General features: G+C 43.3%; 1 protein-coding gene across 3 annotated transcripts in view; it reads right to left on the bottom strand.

Moving 5' to 3' along the window:
• The window catches only part of KHDRBS3 (KH RNA binding domain containing, signal transduction associated 3), a 90,601-nt gene extending 71,526 nt beyond the window's left edge, over window positions 1-19,075 (bottom strand). For all 3 annotated transcript variants that reach the window (XR_010067679.1, XR_010067680.1, XM_063299700.1), the window contains exon 1: window positions 18,732-19,075. Coding sequence is in view for 1 of the 3 variants with exons in the window: in XM_063299700.1 (XP_063155770.1) it covers window positions 18,732-18,819 (88 nt within the window). In the remaining 2 variants the exon portion in view is untranslated. The remainder of the gene's footprint in view (window positions 1-18,731) is intronic.
• Window positions 19,076-22,414: the final 3,339 nt, after the last annotated feature.

Here is a 22,414-nt window from a genome sequence, read left to right as displayed (position 1 = left end):
ATAGTAGGTGAACATTATTTTTCCAAACTATTTTAATTCTAAAATCACCTTGAGCTCACTGAGTCAATATAAGAGCACAGCTAGGCAATAAATGAGCATCATTTTTCTGCTAACCCTGACAAACATCTCTTTCCTGGTACTTAAGAAACCTCTGCTTGCCAGGATAGGAAGAACAGGCCTAATGTACAATATTTATTTTTGTTCATTACAGTGACTTTTACACTGCACAATGTAACAATTAGAATTACTGAAAGTGTTATGTTTAAACCTATCCAAATCTGAACAGCAACAAAATGCCACAGATCTCACAGTCCCTGATGGGGGGGGGGGTGTATTTTTGCTCTTGTATTCACGTGTTTTTATTATATTGTTATTGTAAATTTCACAGCTTACAGCAGCTGAATTTCAGTCCTCATCACTGACCCACAACCATGCTGACGAAAACTAAAAGAAACTGGAATGAAACATCTGGAGGGCCACAGGTGCCACATTCCTGTCTTAGAGCTTCTCTCTTCAGAAGGATTTACCCTGCTTAAAAAGGAGGCATGTGCATTAGAAAAAGGGCTATGTTCCTAGCTGAAAGTCTTGCAATGCAAACAGATGAAAAATGGTAATGTTCTGGTGGAGAGCCACATGAACAAATTGTTTCTGGAGAGGTTACCTGGGACAGGAGGTCCAAACTCAAGATGTGGCATCACCTCTTGAGTTGCTGTGAAACATCAAACTACCTTCACACCCCACATGGATCAAGAATAGCAAGCATTTCACAAGCCTGTTGAGCAGTGAGTAACGATGAAGGATGCAGTAGATGCCAATCTGGTATTCCAACTGCCGTACTACGCTCCACAACTTCTTCCTTTCTCCCATTTTATCACTTCTTCTTTCCCAACCCATGCTGTCACCCGTCTCCCAAACTTTCCCCATCGTGGTTTTAACTGCATCTCCCTCACTGGGGGATTTAGGAAGTAGTTTCCTCCCGCTTTGAGAAAAGGCAAAAATTGCAAAAATACAGAACCACCCATAAGCCCAGCTGACCCCTGAAGGTTCACTCTTTTCTCCTTGCAAGAGGAGAGAAAGAATGTTAGGCATTCTCTGTCCCAGGCATATTTCTACATGAGCAACTTTAATTCATGCGCTGCTGCTTCAGCTTGGCTTGGCATTGTTACCCAAAGAGCAGGAAAATCCTCTCTCCAGGTCAGAAATATTCACTGCTCCACTCACATTCTACTTTTTCTCTTAAAGCTAAGAGAGCACAATTGGCCCCAGTTCCCCCAGAGCCATGCGGTCAAGCAAAGATTTGGCTCTGGGTCTCCCCTGTTCCAGACCAGCTCCTGGAACGCTGCTCTATGCTGCTCCCTAACCAGATCCTGACTCTGAAGTCTATTTCACAGAGGATGGCCTCAGGCCCCCGGGAGAGCTGAAGTGATGGGGGTACACTTAGGATTAATAAAGGCCAGTGCAAAGACATAAGATGGAAAGACCTAAGGAAGCATTTTAATATTAAAAAGTACAAAAAAGAACAAAATTGAAGGAACACAATCCATTCAATTCAAAATAAACTATATCTGTCAATCAAAGTACTGCTACCTGAACACGCTATATGCAGAGCTAGTCCTCGACTTATGACAATAGGAACTGGAAAATTCATTAAGCAGAGCAGTCATTAAGTGAGGCACCATGTGACCGCACCCGATTTTACGATGTTTCTTGCCGTGGTCATTGGGCAAATCACCACAGCCATTAATTGAGACATCACATGACCACAACTTGCAACCTTCCCTGCCAGTTTCCCCATTGACTTTGCTTGTCAGAAAGCCAGCTGTGAAGGTCACGAATGGTAATTATGTGACCACAGGACACTGCAACCATCATAAAGACTCAACAGTTTCCAAGCTGTCGAATCATGCCCCCGAATCATGATCACATGACTGCAGGGATGCTTTGACAGTTGTAAGTGTGAGGATTGGTTGTAAGTCACCTCTTTCAACATCGTTTTAACTTCAAATGGTCACCAAATGAATGGTTGTATGTTGAGGACCACCTGTAAGTGTATATGGGTGTTTCGGGGTGACATCATAGACGAGCATTATTAGTAGAAGGCCTACAGTATAAAGCAAAGCTGTGGGACAGTGACTCTTTTACTGGCAATCAGTCATACAGATAGGATGAACTGTGAAAACCTCCCCAGCCTGAAGCACCAATAAAAGACGACAAGGAGCAGATTGGCCCGACTCCAGGAAGAATGCACACTGAAATCTTACTTCCCCATCATTACTGGGTTTATGGAATATGCCCCAGAAACCCCTTTTAGAGTGACCTGTACTTTTGGGAGGAGCAAGAGACAAGGACTTCCTGAAAGCTGTGGTGAGATCTTGCAGCATTTCAGATGAAATAGCTCAAATCTGTTCTGGTGAGGACTGTACACAGGCAGATCGGAGAAGAGGAATGCGACGTTGCCAGGGATCTCTTTAAGACAGTGGTTCCAAAGAAATAAATAGGGTGATCTGTGGTACAAGTAGATCCATGCCCTTCTTGGCTCCTTCGGGAAGCATCTTAAGAGGTTGCGGCTGGATCCGGGAGGGAGTCGACTCTTCTCTCAGAGAACAGGTTATATCTGCTGCCTTGAAGAAAGTGATGATGATATTCCCCTCCGCCCCAGAAGAGGCTTTCCATCAGTTTGAACAATTCAGAAAATGACCGCAAACTTAGTGTTACGGCTGCAACTACAGAATGCCCTAGATAGCGTCTCCCAACCTTGGCCACTTTAGGATGGGTGGACTCCCATCTTAAAGCAGCCAAGGTTGGCCAGGGAATTCTGGGAGTTAGTCCATCCATCTTAAAGTAGCCAAGGTTGAGAAACACTGCCCTAGGTGAAGCAGATTATCTGGATCCCTTTCAGTCAAGATTCAGGCCTAAGTATGGGACAGAAACCGGATGGCCTTTGTCCAGGCCTGGAGTGGGGGAGTGGACTCTCGCTAGTCCTTTCAAACTTCTCAGCAATCTCTGATACTGTTGACCATGGTAGCCTTCTGGGACACCTGTGAGGATTAGGTGGTGGTGACGCAGGACAGAGTTCTGCAGAGGTTCTGCTTCTCCGTGAGTGGACAGTACCAGCTGATGGTGGTTGGAAGGCAAGACTGTTCAGGTGGCTACCACTTACAGAGTTCCACAGGATTTATCATTTTTCCCTCTACTTTTTAATATCTGCATGAAAACACTGGGAGAGAGGTGAAAGATCTTCCATAGCCTGATAATACCCAGTCACCTATCTCCCTCCTGCTGGGGATGCAGCAGAAGCCTGACATTTTGTCTTTATGGAGGCCAGCTGAATCCCTACAAGACAGAAGCTGTCCCATTTTCTTCTTGGCTCAGTGATGACCCAAGGCAGGGAAGCACTCAACTCACCCTGACAGATCAAGTCTACCCATTGCTAGACAGTCGTGGGAGGCCATGGCTGGGTAGTCTTTGGCCGCATGAGGCCCTGACAGCTATTACTCACATCCTTAATACCTTCAGAATCCATTCCTACAATATGCTGTACATGGAGCTGCCTCTGACTACTATCCAGAAGTGGGTGGCTTGTGCAGGTGTTGCATTGGCTTCTAAGTACAATTGGAAGTGATGGCTTTAACTTAGAAAGCCATTTATGGCTCAGTGCCCGCATAATTACAGGCCTGCCCCGTAGAACCAACCTGTCCAGCACATTCGTTCAGAATTGGGATGCTAATAGAATTCCCCACCCCATGTGAGATCAGGCGGGGGGGGGGGGGGAGAATATGTTGTTTTTTAATCTGTGATCCATCCCTGTGAAAGACCTTACCTGGAATATCCAGAAGGGAACCTCCTTGACGCCATTTAGGAAGACATTAAAAACTGAGCTTTTTTGCACAGCTTTTAACTAATTAGGATTCTTATGAATTGGGATATAGTTGTTTAACACAGGCAGCAAGGGTTATATTGTGATGTTTCATTGAGCTTAACTGTTTTAATGTTTGGGGTTTTTTGTAAACTTCTGGAAGCCCGCATGGAGCCGGCAGGACATGAACACCAGAAAAATGAAGTATTTTAAAAACTTAATAAAGTAAAAACTGCCAGCAAGTCCAAATTCCACCACTGCAATTAATGCAGTTGCTTTGAGCTTGTGTGACTATGTTCAAGTTCAACAGCCTATAAAGAAGCGTCTTCCATCAGAGTCCCCAACTTGCATGCATGCTGCTGGGAATGGTGGGGGCGAAGTAGAATGCTTTCTTGGGAGACTAATTATTACAAAGCACAGATTTAGTAGAATGCTACCTGCCACCATGTCTAGCCCCTCCCTCTACAGGACAATCATGCCTTTGTCTTTTCCCAGAGATGTCAACATCCTCCGCAACAAAGCAGCAGGCAGCTGCCCCTCCTAATTTCTTAGAAACAGTATGAGGTGCATTCTGGGAAATAGGGATGGAGCATGGCACTTTGCTTGTGGTGAACCAGGTATTTATGGCTATGCTGGCTCCCTTTGGGCACCACACTGAGGACAATATATTGCCAAGGCAATACATTTAATGATACGCCACCCTTGGGAAACCATCCCTGCACGTCTTTAAAGGTTTTGGGACAACATAATCCTTCTCCACCCTGCACTGAAGACTGGATCAGGTGTCAGTGGGTCTCTTGAGGACAGCTGGGATTGTCTGGCAACTATTTCTCTCTAGCTGAGCTCATTCACCCAAAGCACTTTGGAAGGAGCAGAGGCAGCAGAGAAAGTTCATCAGCACACCCAGCATGTCGAAAATCTGCTCAAGAGCCAGTCCCAAGCAGTGTTTCAAAGCATTCTGCCCAGCCCAGTATATGTTAGTCAGCAAAAGAGTTGGGCCTTGAGCACTTTCTTTCTATTCCAGCAGAAACAACTACTTTCTCATATTCTGAAGAAGCCCCACCCATTATTTTTCTTGGCTGTGGTCTTTTCTATTGTGAAATAGCCGCAGGAATTGCCCAATCTACCTGAATAGATGACACACACGTTAAAGACAATCTACTAGGGACGTGTTATACACTAATTTCGCAGTATGCAGGCCATTCCAATGCTTACACACAAGAAAGTGGCAGGCGACATTCTACAACCATCAGGAATCTGAATGCAAGACTCTCAAAGTGACAAACACACATAGCCCAACACACCAGGGTTTGCACTGCTACAGACTTCTTGCAACTATTTTCTTTGGACCTCAGGCACACGCAATCGCTCCCCAAGAGAAAGCTGTCCAGAGACTTATTTTGTAGGGATATCAATCAGATCCTGCAAAGCCTCTGCAGCCAGAGAGATTTGCTTCTAGTAAGTACGTGGACAGAACTGGGTTGATCAATATGCTAAAAGAGCAGCACAAGTTCCTGTTCTGTGCACCAGCATTCTTGTGATTTTTATAGTCTTTTTCAGATAGGAAGTCAATGAAATCCAACAAAGAAACATAAGGTGATCTTTGAATGCACAGTCTATCTTTATTTATATTAAAAATTTTACATAGAGTAAAAGACAAATCTAGGGAGGAACGGAGGAAAAGAAAAGAAACTAAAGTCAAGAAATACAGTGACTTCCAACCTTTTCTTCGACAATCACGATCTTATAATCCCTCCTCCCTCTTAGATGTTATACAAGTCCCTTCAGCCCCTTGCTTAATCCACATTTTTTAAACCTTTGAACCCATGAATCATGGCATTATTTTTTAATTCGTCAAGCAAAAATCCATATAAGGTTTCCAGTCTTTCCAGTGCATAGTCTACCATCCTCCATTCACAGTCCTACATGCAAACTCGACCTTGTGCGCTTTATTAGCTGTGCAGAAAATGCAAGAGGGTTTTTAAAGAAATGAGAAAAGGGAATCACAGCCGTCACGATGGTGCAATTTGAACGTGTTCCACCACTCCCTTTATCAAGGGGAAAATGCCCTGTCCCTTCTTTACAAAAACAGCTTGGTAATAGTGTTGGCTCTGTGCATTTTCTTTTAATTGTTTAAAGGTTCAGCAGCAGACAGGTTGTTGAACGAACGTTTCTCATCAAGCAATCATGAGATATTTTCTTTTGATAAAGTTACCAGCAAACATGCTGGGAGTTTACCGACACTTGCAGCTGCCTTAGTTCACAAGTGAAAGCAAATACCTTAATGGTAAATTAGAGCAATACTAGCTATTTCACCCTTCTCCCCTTCAGTTCTATTCCTCAGCAGGAAGGATGCAAACATAGCATTGGCATTATACAGTTCGAAACAGGGAACTATGCTAGTCAGTCTAAATATGACATAAAGCAAGGTTCTTATTAGACAAATCTGGAATACAGCTTGAATACAGCTTAAGTTAGTGCAAAACATCCTGTCAAGAGTCAGGTAGAAGTTCATGCTTAGTTTAATTTTTAATCTCCATTTACAGCGAACTGGGGTATAGCAGCAGAACAAGGCTTCCCCCATTACGTTTTTCCATCTCTTTTCTGGTAAACATCTATATTCCCACAATGCCATGTCATTCCATTTTCCATATTAACATCTGCTGCTCATAATAATAGGTATTACAAGCCTAAACTTGGTGACATTGCCTGAGATGGCAAACATCAACAACTGCCCAAACTGAAGACATGTAATTTTGCCTCGAGATGAATTACAGCAGCTAGGTACACTTCGGTTATTTTGAACTTCAGCTTCCACCATTTTTCACCACTGACCTGTTGAAGTTGATGGAAACAGAAATCCGGAACATACTAGAATGCCTGAGGATGATGCATTCTCTTAGGAGTGCCGCTTCTACAATTTCTAGGGACCTCACAGTTGTGCTCAACACCCATGGGAAGGCCCAACAGATGCCTGTCCAGCACTTCCTACTTTTTATTTTAAGAAATGGCTAAATACTTAAGGCAGTGACTCAGTGCTTTAAGATTCATATGCAGTTATTCTCACAAAAACTCAAGTAAGCGGCAGAGGAAGCTTTTTCAGGGACATCAGTTAGTGTCTAAGTGGAGTGGATCTCCATGATCAAAGCAAATCACAAGACTTTCTAATCCTGCTCCCAAAAGTTCTACAATATTCTGAAAATGGCTACCACAGCAGCTAGGCACCAGGCTACAGGAGAAGCTCACAATAACAGCCCAAAACTTATATCCACTTTCAATCTGCCTGCTTTCAGCTGAAGTAGATCATCTTAACAGCACAGCAGCCGTCCTCCACTTCATTTAATTAAGCTTAACCTCTTCCTCAGTTGTTCTTAGGTTTGCTGATCATATAAAATTCCAAGACAGTCTGAAGATATGTTAATCCAGTCTCAAGATGAGTTTTAGCAGCCAGGCACCACATTTTGTGGTTGTTTGCTGTGCCCAGTGGGGATGGTAAGAGTCTTCTGCAGGTGACTAAAAACTATGGCAAAGATGATCCAAAGTATGCAAATTAACAATGACAACTGGCATGCAAAAGGAACACTACAAGTCGAAAAAATTATTATCCTTAAATGGCTGTGTCACCGCCCCAGATCTTCAACACAGAAAAATAAAAGAACCATTTTTTTTTTTTGCCATTGGACTTTTGTCTTGTGCTGTTGTGTTTTTGTATTGTTCTGTTTTTAAATATTTTAACAATTGTAAACTGCCCAGAATTGCTGGGAGTTGGGAGGCATATAAATTTAATAAATTATTTTAACTGAAGTAAAGCTTGCATCCATATCTCAAGAACCATTCCCCAGAAGCTTGGCAAGACCTATGCAATTGAAGAGCAGTGATCGAGGCAATAATCACAAAAGAACTTCCAGTTTTACTGTTCTATGGCCTACTGGAAGGAAGGATGAGATTGCTTCCATGCATGAGTCCAATGGGTAGTATGTGCAGTTGAGGGTCAGTCTTATCAGATGGGGCACTGTTTGACATGCAAGTCATTTAAAGCAATAGTTAGCCATTAACTTCAATATTAATATGACTCTGCCCTTTTTTGGAAACTTGCTTCTAGCACGTACGTATGCGTTGTGTACACACTTATTGGAAGGAAAGTCATCTCCAATATTGGTTTCAATTGGATGTGGCAACTCCAGATTAAGAAGATTGGAAGCTTTTGCCCATGCCTATAATTTTTTTCTATTCCTTGTGGTGGCAAAGAGTGTGTTGTTTTCAGAACTTCACAAAACCTTATGTATGACCACCACACTATCTTCTCCCTCTTCCACCACCACTGATAATGTTGACAAGTTATGTCTCTCTTTGTGGAAACATCTTGAGCTCTTTTTCCTGTTAGTCCTCCCTACTACATGTCCTACATATTGTTAAAAGTTGAATATCCACTTGAGATCTATCAAACTTACTCTTCTCCCATGACTGGCCTTCAGTTCAGAAGATGGTTTCAGTTCACCCTTGTTCTGCAAGGCAGAGGCTGTCACAGATCAATCTAGAGAACAGCCCTCCCTATTACTACCCCAGCAAATCAGAGTGAGGACTGGGGCATATATGCATGTGAGCGTGATATCAGGATAAAAATGCCTTTCTTCTCCTTCAAAGTTGTGCATACTAGCATTTCAAGAACTATGATTGTCTGCATTATTAACAGTTGGAGGAGTTCCATTCCTCCATCCCACCACACTGTAAACTATCACAGCTCAACTTCCACACCATCTGTATCAGCTCTCTTCAATAATACAGAGATGACCTTTAGATATATTTATACCCCTCCCCTATGATCATCCTTTACTCTTAAATGCCACAATGCATTTTGCTTGAGAACAACCTTACACAGAATCCTTTTAGAAGGTTACAGATTGATGGAAATCGGTCTGGTCAGGAGCCAAGGTCTTTTTTTTTTCTTTTTTTAAGAGTCACTCTATGATTACAACAAATAAATACACCCCAAAGACAATAATGTTGAATGGTTGCCGTACAAGCTATTAGCATAAGTGGTATCTGTAAAACCAAAAGGATTCACCATTACCGAGCATTTAAGCTGCACCCTTTGGTCCTCATACTCTGCTTACAGCTTAGAAAATGACATGGCTTTTGTCCCATCTCTTCAGGAAAGCAATCCTGTACGCCACTATTTGCTTTATTTTCAAATGTCTGTTGTGATTTACGACTAAGACCTTGAATTTGCAAAGCACAATACACTGAGGGGAAAAAAAAATTATCTGCATTTATTCTCTACTCCCTATTATGTTTCTCATAATTATGAGGGCCCGTGTACAGCCCAAAGTAGCTCAGCCTTTTCCTGAAGGTAGCACCTGCTCTATTAATTTCACAGGCCAACATTCCTTGCAGCTCAATCAGCTCAGCTTTTTAAAACATTACCCAACTTTAGCTGGTGCAGACACATCTTTCCAAATCAGTCTCTAGTCCTTTCAAAAATATAAGCAAATACTATGGAGGCTCATTTTTCTACTGCAAGTTTAAAGCAGGAGCACCAAGGTTTTGGTAGAAAACAGAAGAGCATGCTAACAAGCTTATGAGTAGGATCTATACAACTTTTATTAGATTTGTACCCGGCTCTTTCTAAAGTACCTCAAGGTACCATACACCACATTCCCTCTTTTTGTTAATTTCTCCTAACAGTCACCCCTGTGAAATAGCTAGGGCCACAAAACAGTGACTGGAAAGGTACCCAGTGAGTTTCTGTGGTTGAACATGGCCTAGAACCTACCTACTTAACTTCAACCGTTATACCTCATCGGCTCTCAATATGGGGAAAAGAAGGTGGGATAAAAATAACATTTAAGACCCAAGCGTTCTGATACCTTTATCCCACCAGCAAGCACTGCAAGTAGCTACTGAAAAGGATGTGCAAAAAAATTTGTCATCTTCTGATACTAGGATCTAAGGATATAGTGTAAACATTTATGGAAGCAACAATCAGGACTGTATAAACAGAAGTGACAAACCACATCTCCTGTAATAATCTCTTTTCAGCAAGTGTGATGCAAGCCAAACTATTAAAGAGTGTGATTCTAACAATGCATGTTAATGTTTTTCATGAAGCGAGAGTTTTTTTCTGGGACAGCGAGAAAAAAACACAAAAATACTGCTGTTCTTGCATGATTTCAAACTGTCTGGCAGATCACTAACATTTGCAAAGCCAAACAGAAACACCCATCAGAAACTGAATTCCTTAATTTTGAACCATTCAGCACTTGGTCAAGGAAACTCCTATCAGATTCCATTTAAGCATGAGCTGGCTACACAGAAAGACTGAAGTTACATCTTAATGAACTTAAGCTATATGGATCAGCATCTTTATTAACTTCATCTACTCTATTAGCATTCTCTTAAAACTTCAGGTCAGCCTGTTTCACACTGCAGCACATCTAACTTTAAGAAGCCAGTGATGCGTAAAATCCAAAACTGATTTGGGAGAGTGGGATATGACTCTGCCCCTATCTAGAAAGCACCTTTTCTGCTACATTGAAAGGTGATTGATGGTTTTGTTCTTAGCAACCGCCTTATGCTATTCCCAGATGAATTCTTTTCTCAACAAAAGCAAGCATGGGATGGCTTACTTACACAGTTTGGGAGAACAAAAATAATTGGTACTGCCTTCTGCAACACTGTCTGCTCAGCATGTATCTAAGTAAGGTCTATTAGCTAAGGACATCCAAGGTTGGTCCTCCTTTGAATCTAACTGGAGATCCATTAGTAGTTTTGTCTTGAATTAAATTCTCTGCCCTTCACAATACTTTGACAATTCTATTCTGCCCTCCCAGCAGACTAGTCCACAGAGAATAAGTTTTCTGACAGTAAAATGTGTGAAAGACAATGAGGGGAATTTAAAGCATTTAAGTCATGTTTGGGTCAAATCTAAGCATAACTATCAAAGGGATGTGTTGAGATTTTTAAAAAAAAAAGTCTGTGGGGAAAATGAGTACCTATTTTACTATTTGCAGACACTCAATTATCCCAACTTTGGGGAAACTATTTAGACATGATTTCCATTAAGCTTTTGTCTGCAATGCTTGCTGATGAATCTACCTCTATGTAAAGTCCTTAATCGAACCCTAGTAAATAATCTTGTTCATTTTAAACCACATACAGACCAGGGACTGAAATGGCTGTCTTAGGTTTTGGGGTGCATACGCTGCAGGTCCCCAAATTAATTTGCACGATGAATGGTATCAATCCATGTGACTTTGCTTTGGAAGCGCCGTACCACTTCAGGCATGGTTAAATATGAAATGGGATGAAGGACCTCCTTCAGATGACATATGTGACTAAGGATTCTGCAATACTTAGAAATTTGAAGTCTGTCCAGACAACAATGCCATCAAATGAAACCAATAACCAAATGCAGCAAGGTCCATCTGCCCCATGAGGATTGCTGCTAGCCCTACCAGGTTCTCTGTTTTCCATTCATTGTGGGCTTATAAAGGAAGGCAGTACAGTAATGCAGACCTAAGTGGTAGCACCAGACATGCTGACTGGGGAATTCTGGGAGTTGAAGTCCACACATTTTAAAGTTTCCAGGGTGGAAAAATACTGATGTAAATCTACACTGATACTTTGCAAAGCAGACAGAAGTCTGATGCAAAAAAACATTATCTGTCCCTTTCTCTTCTTGTTTATCACCCCCTGGTGGTCTTGATATTTACACAGCCAGCACTTCATGGATTATTTTTTTTTTTGAGGTCGGGTAAGTAAATGCACCTTTTGTAATTTTTACGCTGTTAACTAGCAAAATAAAATTTGGCATTTCCTAGAGGTAATTGGTTTGTGCTTGCTTTTTCCAACAATATTTAGTTGTTTAATATAGCCACTCCTACAACTGAACATATTAGGATACTTTATGGGGATTACTAACTAAAATTATAGTAAAGCAAGTTGCATCCGATGCTGTCATCCAGGAACACTTGCTGTTCTATAAAGAATGAAGCAGTGTTCAAGTATTCATCAATGCTTAAGAAAATATGAATGCCCCTCTCTGTTCAACCCAGATCCAAAACAGATAGAATTTCATGGCTCCTTGAGAAAGCAAACTTTACATACAATTGCTGCAAAGTATGCTATACGTCTCACCCATTTAAATAGCAATAATTTCTTAATTGTTGAAATAATTTTAATAACAAAATAATCTTAAATCGTCATGAAACCAGAAATGAAGGGGATTATTACAAAGTATATCTAAGCAAGTAACATCAGATGAAGCCCTTGAATTTGTGGAAGGCCTCTTGAGTCCGCACCTGGCCATTAACTGCGCAGTTTATGACTAAAGTATCAGAGAACCAATCATTTTCTCAATGCATGTCAGCCTTGCAAGGTAGACCAGATAGGAAACAGACCCAGATGAGCTAATTCTACTTTATTGTAAGACTACATTACCAAAAGCTAGCAAGTCTGAAAGTACATTTCCTCCTGCCCCTTCACCTTTACAACCCCCTCCCAAGAAACTGGGGAGAGTCCCTTCTGAAGCTCTTGCCCCACCTACCCTCCTGCTGCAGACTAAGCTGCCCTTTATCCGACCATCCCCTTAGATGAAAAAGCAAAATAATTTTATGCTTGTAGCATGGACAATCTATAAATTGTAGTTAATATTGATAGAATATTTTTTCTTCTCTATTTTCAATTCTCTAAGCCATCTAAATAGAATGTCAATAACCTTTAATTATGTTATATAAACATCACTGTATTGAAGTAATACAATATATCAAAATTCATAATAAAAAGTAAAAAAAAATGAAGTAATCATGGACACATCTATGCAGTTTGGTTGGTCTTTACCTTCATCAAGGATTTTTTTTTTTTAATTCTCAGACTACTCTACCGCTCCAAGATTTCTTGGCAGCCTCCCATCCAAGTACTGCCCAAGTCCAATCTTGCTTGGCTTCTGAGCCTACCTGCCGAAATACAACTTCACTACCTAGTGTATTCTTTGAGTTTATTAGCGTTAGGAATATTCTGTTTTAAAGTACTGGTCACTTTTATCTTTGGGTAATTAATCCTGAGTCTTTATAAAGATGGCAAACACACACACACACCCCTTAGGAAGTTACTTTATGCCAAGTTAAAATAGTTCTCTATTTAACTGAGCATTGCCTGTTACGACCTTGGTTCAAGTTTTTTAAATAAATGCCCAGATTCCATCTTGGCAAATTCCGATATGGAATGACATCCAGACCTCCCCAAACCTCTAACCACAATCTATATTTCCCGAAGTATCTCAGAGTCCTCAGCTCAAACATACCCATTAGCTAAAACATTACTGCTGAGAGTGTTAGAAATGTCTGCTTACACATGTATTGAAGCTCACATTTTTTAATGCAGAACTGAGGCAGAAGAGGACTATGAATGAATATAAAGAAACAGCTTTCGGAAATCACTGTTACTTTCAGGGAATAAAGAGCCTAGTTCCCTTCTGCACAGTGCTAGTGTCAAACCTGGGACCAAAACAAAGATTTCTTTATAATGTATTTTTTCTGTCCTATACCAGTGAATACACAACACATGTACCAGATGACCTCATAACCTTTGAAGGGAGGAAGCATGTCCTAAAACACAGTGCCCAAACCATTTAGCATGTTCAAGGACAAAGCAGGAGCCTTAACATGGCACCTAACAGACAAGAATTAACCATGTTCTCCTAGCAGTGACATTATGCAGCCCACAGGACCGAGGGTAGCTAGAAACCCACAGCATCCAAACTGAATCCCAAAAACAGCAGCAAGGGACAAGGATGCAACCGGAGGCTGATGAGAGTTTTCAACTGCAGTAGATCAGAAACAATGGATTACCAATTCTTTAGCACTCAATATATCGAAGTCCTTATCTAATGTATAGATAAGGTACAATCTCAGATGTTTTGAATGGGATTCCATCCCTAATGGAATTCTGACTTGGTCTTATTCGGTGTTTCTAACCTTGGCAACTTCAAGATGTGTGGACATCAACTCCCAGAATTCCCTAGCCAGCTTGCTGGGAGTTGAAGTCCACACATCTTAAAGTTATCAAGCTTGAGAAACAATGGTCTAGCTGATCAGATTCTAGCCCACATCCCCGAAATTGGTCGTTTCCATAGAACTCAATGCGATGAAAATAGGTGATCAAGACAGATTTTTAAGAACTGATTGGTGCATCGGTTTCAGACAGATCTGATGTAAATCACTTGTGCAGAAGACTGACATGGCATGATTAATTTTTTGCACTGCTCTGAGTTATCGTTTCTAGGAAAAGTGCATTCATTTTTGGGTTTTAACCTTAGATATAGATTCCATTTCCAGAAGATTCATTTCCCATATAAACCAACAGTCTGAATGTTTTCCAGATAAAAAAAAACATTTTCAAATGGAAATTAAATACCAGATACTTTCTATAACTTCTCAAATTTATCTAAACCAGAGGATATTTTTGCCATGATGTACTAGGAAAGCACCCTAGTGCTTTCTAATTTCTAATCCAATTTTGTTCGTCTTCAGTATTTGTTTAATAAGCAAAAAGTATAATTATTTAAGCAAAAATCTAGCACCTATTTTAAAAATCAGCTATGTTAGCCAGCATTTTTTTTTTAATGGACAATTCAGCAAAGTCAGCACAACTGGGTGATTGTGATGCATTCATGTGGGTCTTTATTCAATATCTGGAATAATTTTCCTACCCTTTCAATACCCATATTACCTCTCAATTTAAAATGAATTACTCAGAAGGAAGAAAACACTATTTCCACATCAGCAGAAGTTACCATTATTAACAGCTGGACTACCATTCACTTATCTCATTTGATTAAAAAAAAAGTTTCCTGTTTAAGCATCACAGATATGCTATTTTGACTGTCCACTCATATAAGAGGCAACCTTTAATTCATGCAAATATAGTGTAGAGATCTGGAAACAATTCTGATATTATGGTACAACTTTCACTATAAGCTTTTCTGCTCTGCCTTCACCCAAGCTTGCTCATTTCTTATCAGACACCTAAATTTCAGAGATTTGCCAAGAAGCAACCCATGGGGACGTGGTTTTAAAGGTAACACATCCCTTTCCTTTTAACTGATTCTGCAGGTTTTATTTTCAACTGTATAATATTATACACCATCCAGGAACATTATGGAGTTGGGCAGCCTTAGAAATCTTATAATTGAGATAATACATTTGTGGCTACAGTGCTTCCTTACACCAGATGAAGCCTCAGCAATTTATCATAGCAAACCTGTTCCTGCAGACGCTTAGACAAATTAACACTGCAGAGCTTTCTATGGTCTAAGATTATCCACAGCATAAAGATACATAACCCTTGACAGCAGTTTAAATGCTGGCTATCAGCCTACTTCCAAAGAGGTCATTCTCAATTTGGATTAATAAGCATCTCACCAAGATGAACATAAGCCCTGGATTGATGTTCAGGCAAGCATCACTTAAAGCAAAGTGGTTTGGGAACTTAAGCATGCAATGTAAATATTAAGTACAGCATATACGTTCCAACTCACCCAGCAACAGGATATAGTACTGCCAAAATCTGTAATTAGAAAATGGTCTTAACTGAATTTCAATATTTTGTAATACAAAAAGGTTTAAACAGCATCTTCTAGGTATTTCACATACCTCTTCTATCTGAAAACATTAACTTGATTATGCTTTCTATTTCGCCATTTAGGTTTTAAAAGCAAAACCACATGGCATCATGTTTCAGAATCTGGGGTTTCCCCCCACAAGAGGTCCATTTGCTCCAACTGCCTGAAAGAATGAACCAGCAGAGGCTGGTTCAAAAGTATATAGAATAACCTTTCCTCACTGTTTACTCCCCAAACTGAATGACCTCAAGAATCCTGTCTCTCAACATTGAAGCATTTCCAAATTATGTCTGCTAACACCCCATACTGATTTACAGAGTAAGGAGGATTACTGGCTATCCAGAATTCTAAACCAGGGAAATCTTGGTTTAGTATTTTCTTCTAGCATTTTCTTAAAGTCACAAGCAGCTTATCCAGAAAATCCTGAACTGTGCTGCTGAGAATATTTAAATGCCCATTTTATTATTGCATTCTTGAACTAGCAGAACTAAAGTTGGAGCATTCAATATTGGGCAAGCTGGATCGTAAAAAGTAAACATACAGGAGTATGTTACCTTTTAGAAAACGATTGCAAATTCTTACCCCCAAAATATAATTCCAACAATGCCCATGTAGAGTCCAGAACACTTACTTAAGAATCAGTCTGTCACAAGAAAATGTTTCCTTTGATCTAAAGCTGTAGCCAAGCAGCCAAATTGAACAGGAGGCTCCCACTGCAGCATCAAAATAGGGTTAGGAAACAAAGCACTAAAACCTTCAGTTTTAGCTGCTCCTGGTGGAAGTTCAACCCCATAACTAAGCTACTTCGGCACAAGGATACTGCCATACCACACCACAGATCCATCTAATCCAGAGTTCAGTTGCGTGGCAAAAGCCAAATAGTTCAATGCTTTACGCTTCCAAATATGCAATTATTAATCCCAGCAGCAGTTGACAGACCCATATTTCGACAATACTCAAGTATTTGCTACCAAAACTTAATGTAACTGACTGCCTGTAACAAACATCTCCTACAGGACTCACACTATTTTGCGAGCATTCAACTACTCCTATTCAAAGATGGCCCAAAATACGCAAACAGCTTTCTACTATCAAACTGTAGTGACACTGAATTTTGTTTAGTGCTCAACTGTTCTGCTCTACAGTTCCTCCAGCTGTAAAGGCTGATAAAGAGCTGCCCTAGTGAAGACATGGGGAGGCTTATAACATTGAAGCCATCCCACATTAAAGATGCAGTAGCAAAAATGTTTTGAAGACTGCTTCATGGCAAAATCAGTATTCCTCACCTGTTAAGTCAGTAAGTGGCGACTGTTTTAATAGGACTGTGGAAACAGGATACCACCATTCCAGACTCCGGCAACTACCAGCTTACCTGCTATTTATTAAAAGCACCATCTGTTATGTTCAATTTCCAAGCTAGCAAAGGCCAGTTTGATATTACAACCCTGGAGAAAAGATTGTCATGTTTTCTCAGGATCATTCAAAGATCAAGTTCTCCAAGAAGGCAATGAATGTTCAGGCCAGCCAAAAATCAGAGCACAAAACTCCATTGCTTGGGGGGGGTGGGGGAAGCAAGCCATTTACAAGAGTTAAGATTTTAAAAATCAGCCCTCCCAGACTCCTAAAGACGCAACAATGATTAACTTGAAGCAGTGGAGACTGCTTCCTATTTCATGAAATACAGACAGCTACAAAGCAAAAGCTATTCACACAGCAGCCAGTCAATACCATAGATTCTTTACCCATCCTTGTTATTAAGCTGAGCAGAGCAGGAGGTTCCTGCCCACTCCACTTCCTGCCCTGAAGGAGAGACAGGCTCCCTTTTAATTTAGCAACAATCCATATCAAAAAGAGACGTTCACTTGAAATCTTTGTAGTTACAGCACCTGCATTTCTACACTCCTAGAGCATTAAAGACTTCCATTCCACAGAAATATGTGTGGGACCATTCTAGTAAGTCAACCACCAGAAAGGGAGAATTGCTGTGAGGCAGTCCCTGGACTATCCCCAAGGCCACCAATCCCCTCTTCTGGGGGATCAGCTGAATCTGAAGGACAACCAACCTCATTCAGCCCTTCTCCCAGAGTCACAATTCATCACTTCCCACCCTTTTCTTGCAGACACTCCAGACTCTGAGTTTCCAAAAAAAAAAAAAAAAAACCTTCAAATGCCCCCCTCCCTTTAAAGTCTCTACACCCAACTGCCACAAACCCGTGTACAAGTCCCACCTACATAAAAAAACCATCCTCTGAATGAACCCACAATAGGCATCATCTTCACAGTACAGTGGGTGGCTATCACTTGTGGTCAGAAGGGAACTTCTCAAAAGCAGGAGGCAAAGTCCAGAACACCTTTCCTTAACACCTCCACCCAATTAAGGGGCACTAAGGAACATCCTCGTGTGATTCCCCCCATCAAGGTGCAGGCTCAGTGGAGAGAAAAACTTGGGCTGCTCAACTGCTCTCCCCACCGGTTTTCGGCAGCATCCATCCTCCTCCGGTTGCTAGAGGTTAACAAAGGTCATCTTTGGGAGCAAAACCTGGGCTTCGGGTCCAGCCTCCAGCCCCGCGGGCGTCTCCAGCGCCAAACCTTCTCCTGCCCTAGCATTTGAACGCGAGCAGCCCCGAAGAGGGGGGAGGTTCGGCTGAACGCACATCCTATTCGATCCCTTCCGCCCAGCAGCACCTCAGCCGGTGCAGAGAAAGCCGAGAGAGGCAGGAGGCCGCTAAGAGGAAGGAGGGACCCCGAACTCAGCGTCCCCTCGATGGAAAACCGGTCAAAACAAAGGGGGGGGGCGCACAGAGGCACGCTGAACCGCACCGACCCCTCTCCGGCCACAGCGCATCTCACCCCAAGGGCCACCCGCAGCGCCACTCGGCCTGGGCGGGTTTTGTGGCCGGAGCAGCTCCGGCTGGCCCCGATGCTTCCTGCGCCCGACGAACTAGTTCTCGGGGCTCCAGCAAGGCCGCCGCCGCCGCCAGCGGGAAAGCGGTCGTGCCGCCTGTCCGGGGGAGCTCCGGCTCCAAGGAGCGCCGCGCTGATCCAGCCGGGGCTTGACCCGGACCGACTTCGCGCGCGGTCGGAGCAGCCGGCAGGCGCGACCAAGAGGCGGGCTCGCACGCGCCGGGCGCCCCGGATTTCAGCCCGCGGGCTGGCCCCTGCGTGCAGAGCCGGGCAGCGCCTCCGCCCCAGCCGGACCAGCCCCGCCCCGCCGGGCCGGTTGCAAGCGCCGGGCCGGCCGCGCGGACGCCCCACCTTGGTTGACCAGGCGCAGCGCGTGGGTGAAGGACGGATCCAGGGAGTCCTTCTCCGCCATCAGCTCGGGCAGGTACTTCTCCTCCATGGCCCGCCCGCCTGCCCTGCTGGGGGGACCGGACTACTCGCTTCGACACGCCGGAAGGGGGAAAGCCACGCCAGACGGTGCGGCCGCAGCCGGGAAGCCGGTAAATCCTCCTCTTCCTTCTCCTCGGCCAAGAAGCCTCCGCAGGCAGGAGCCGAGAACGCGCGGGGAACCGAAGCGGCCCCGGCGGCGCCCTTCCCCGGCCGAAACACGGGCGCCCGTCCTCCCCGAGGCCACGGATCCAAAGGGACGGAGGAGGGACAGCCGCCGCCACAACACCGCCCCCTCCGGCGACGAGCCGCGACTGAGCGTGTGAACGGCGGAGCTCGCCTTAAGTAGTCGGCTCCACAGCCACGCCCCCTCCCCGCGCTGGAATGCCGCACCTCCCTCTCCAGCGCCCGGCGAGGAAAGGCCGAGCTCCCCCTTCCGCCCGCCTCCCTTTGTTAGCCATTGGGTAGGAAGTGCATTATGACTCCTGGAGGCGTAGCCTCCAGTGCGATTGGCTGCTTTTCTCCCCGCCTTCCTCTTCGCGTCGCTTAAGGGGTGGGTGTTCCGACCCGAGACTCCCCCTCCGCCCCGCCGCGGAGGAGAGCCGCGCGCCAAAAAGCAGCGAGCGCGCGCTCCTGGGAGACGCCGTTAGGGGGCGCGTGGCGGCGGTCGGGCGCGCGCTCGCTGGTCCGTTCGCTGAACGCCTTAGGGCGGGCGGCGGCACCTCAGGGCGTTCGGGAGCCCGTCGGGGGCGCGCCTGCTTAGAAGTCGTACAAAGCCCGTCAGACAATAAGAAGATTGCAGTATGCCATTTCTGTCCTTAAACTCCTCAGGCTTCCCAGCGGATGAATAAGCTTCCCCAGAGTGGGCCTGTAGGACTCCAGACCACCCCTAGGGGGCAGCAACGCTGGGATTTTTCCTCTCTCTGCTGTCCCCTACCACATTTTTTGGCAGAAAGTATGCAATGCTTTTTCTCTTTCTGCAGAGGAAAAGGGACCAAAAGCTTTCTCTCTCAGCTTGGAAAAAATAAAGGACAAACCTAAAAGAGGGTCAAATCTGAAAGAGTTTCGTAAGGATAAAAAAATGAATCGTTTTTTTAAAAATGAATTCATGTTTATAACTTTGCTTTACAAAGGAAAATTCAAGGACAAAACCAAGAAAATACATAAATCTAAAGGACAACAGTCTATAATGAAGGATGTATGGTCAGTGTACTTATAGCTCACGATCCAGTTAAACTTGTCTCTTGGGGACAAGACAGAGACATGTTGTTGGCTGCTGGGAAGGATGTGTTCTGGTCTTTCTGTTTCCTTCTTAGCTTTGTCCTTTTTAGCTTTCTGATGTCTCAGCAAAAAGCTAAGAAGGAAACAGAAAGACCAGAACACATCCTCTCCAGCAGCCAACACCCAAATAAACAGGGATTAACACCAGACAAACAATCAATCAGAAAACCAAACGGTAATCAAGTCACTACCAAGGAGAAAACCACACCCCCACCAACATGGGCAGGGCAAGCTACTGGATATAAACAGGGAGCAAACCCCACACTCACCAGCACTGAAGATGTTACCTAGTTGGGTCATGAAACGTCTGCAAGCAAACAGCCAAGCTCAGAGAGCACCACAAACTGGAGATGAATTAATCAAGGTGGCTGAAGTTTCTTAAGGGAAGCAAAACAAAGAATAATAAGAAACTCAGATCCTAGGAATCAAATGTTCATTTGGGTCTTGGTGAAAAATTGGATCTCCCAGGTCAAATGATATCTGCTTCATTCCGTCAACTCAGACTTTTAAGAAGATGAAACCACAGGTTACGTGTTGCAAGAATCAGCAAGAAAAAGACATTGAGGAACAGCATGCAATAAAGATAGAAGTGCTTTGGGGGCCACATCTAGGATATTTGGTATCATTTGATTTGACCTTCCTTCCTTCCTTCCTTCCTTCCCCATTTCTTTGTTGAGTGACTGTTGCATTACTAAACAGCCGGACACTGAAGAAATTTCCTTTCTGGATCTTTGTGCATGTCCATGAGTGATGAAGGGAATGGTGCAAAACTTTTGCCTTCTGTCCTTCTTCTAAAGACACAGTCAATGATAAGCAATTGCAGATAAACTGCAGCTTAGCAAGAGTTCCCAGTTTAGCTCTTTTAAGATGAAACTGGATTCACACCTCATGTGAGGCATACTTTAACCAAGTCCTTGTGATATGCTCCAAATGATTAGAGCCATTATGGTTTCATATTATGTGTATCAACCTGAATATAATTAAGATGAAATGCAAAGCAATCATTAATAGGCATTTAGTAGCAGTACGAACAGTGACAGGATGTCTTAAACCTACTGTCAGACTCCTCGATCAAATGTCAATACAATATCTGATCAAACTTGCTTCCATTTTGAAGAAATCCAGAAACCTGTGTCAGCAGACTGCGAGTCTCCAGCAGGGAGGGGAAGCGAGATTGGAATGTGAATTACATTGTTTGGGTTAGATGCCCCTTGCCAAAGTCAACGGGCAGAAACTGTTCGAGCCATCTGCTGGTACCAGGGAGGGGTGCATGCCTAGGCGGGGATGGGGGGGTGAGAATCAGAGGTTTGTGATTTTAAACTGTGGAATGCACGGGAAACAGCCATTCACAACTTTTTCCTTGTATCAGAATGCTTTGCTTCATTAAACAGTTAACTGAGCCCAAGTCTCTAGACTGTCTTTGAGTGAATGCTTGAGTGGGCTGGTCGTTACACCTACAGTTATTGAGAAAATGTACCCCCTTGTTGGTACTGCACCACCCAAGATCAGGAGAGAAGTAGCAGCAGATGTTGAGAGAACAAAACGAGAAAATGATCCCCAGCACCCTCTGTGTGGGTACGAGCCTCAAACTCATTGACTAAAATCTAGGGAGAGTTTCATGGCAAGAACAAACACTCTTGAGGGCACACAAGAGCAGAACCGAATTGGAAGATGGAGGAGAGAAATCCCTGACCAAGGAATGGTCCCAGAGGAGAATATGGCTGAGGGATTCGACCTCCCTTATGTTATTTGGAGGACTCTGGATAGGTTGAGGGTTGGAGTGCCTGAGTGTAAGACTAATATGCTCAAATGGGGATTGCTGACAACATGTTGTGTGAATGTGGAGAGATACAGAATCCAGCCCATCTGCTGACCTGCCGATTATTACCAATAGTGTGCACTGAAAATGACATGTTTTTGGCCAATGACAAAGCCAAGAAGGTGGTATCATATTGGCAGCTTAAGGTTTGATCTGGATATGAAAGGAAGAGGAAGAGGAAGCAGCAGCAGCTAGTGATGCTCTGTACTCTTAAAAATTGAGGGGAAAGATTATAGGTTCATATGTTTAGTTTAGATTACTGCAGTGCACTCTAGATGGAGCTGCCTTTAAAGACCACCCAGAAGCTTTAGTCAATGCACATATTTCAAGACCTACAGCTCAAAGTTGGTGTAATATGTGCACCAACTGCAGGTCCTGCACTAGCTTCCTATCAGCTTCTGGATGCAATTTAAAGTGCCAGTTTTAACTTAGAAAGCCCATATGCTGTGAGGTTACCTACAGGACAACATCTCCCCACTAAAGTAGGCCTGATTGCTTCAATTCTGCC

This window comes from Candoia aspera, chromosome 3 (assembly GCF_035149785.1).
Source record: "Candoia aspera isolate rCanAsp1 chromosome 3, rCanAsp1.hap2, whole genome shotgun sequence".
Lineage (NCBI taxonomy): Eukaryota > Metazoa > Chordata > Lepidosauria > Squamata > Boidae > Candoia > Candoia aspera.
The sequence above is the reverse complement of the archived record's forward strand: the minus strand, read 5'-3'. Positions and strand labels throughout refer to the sequence as shown.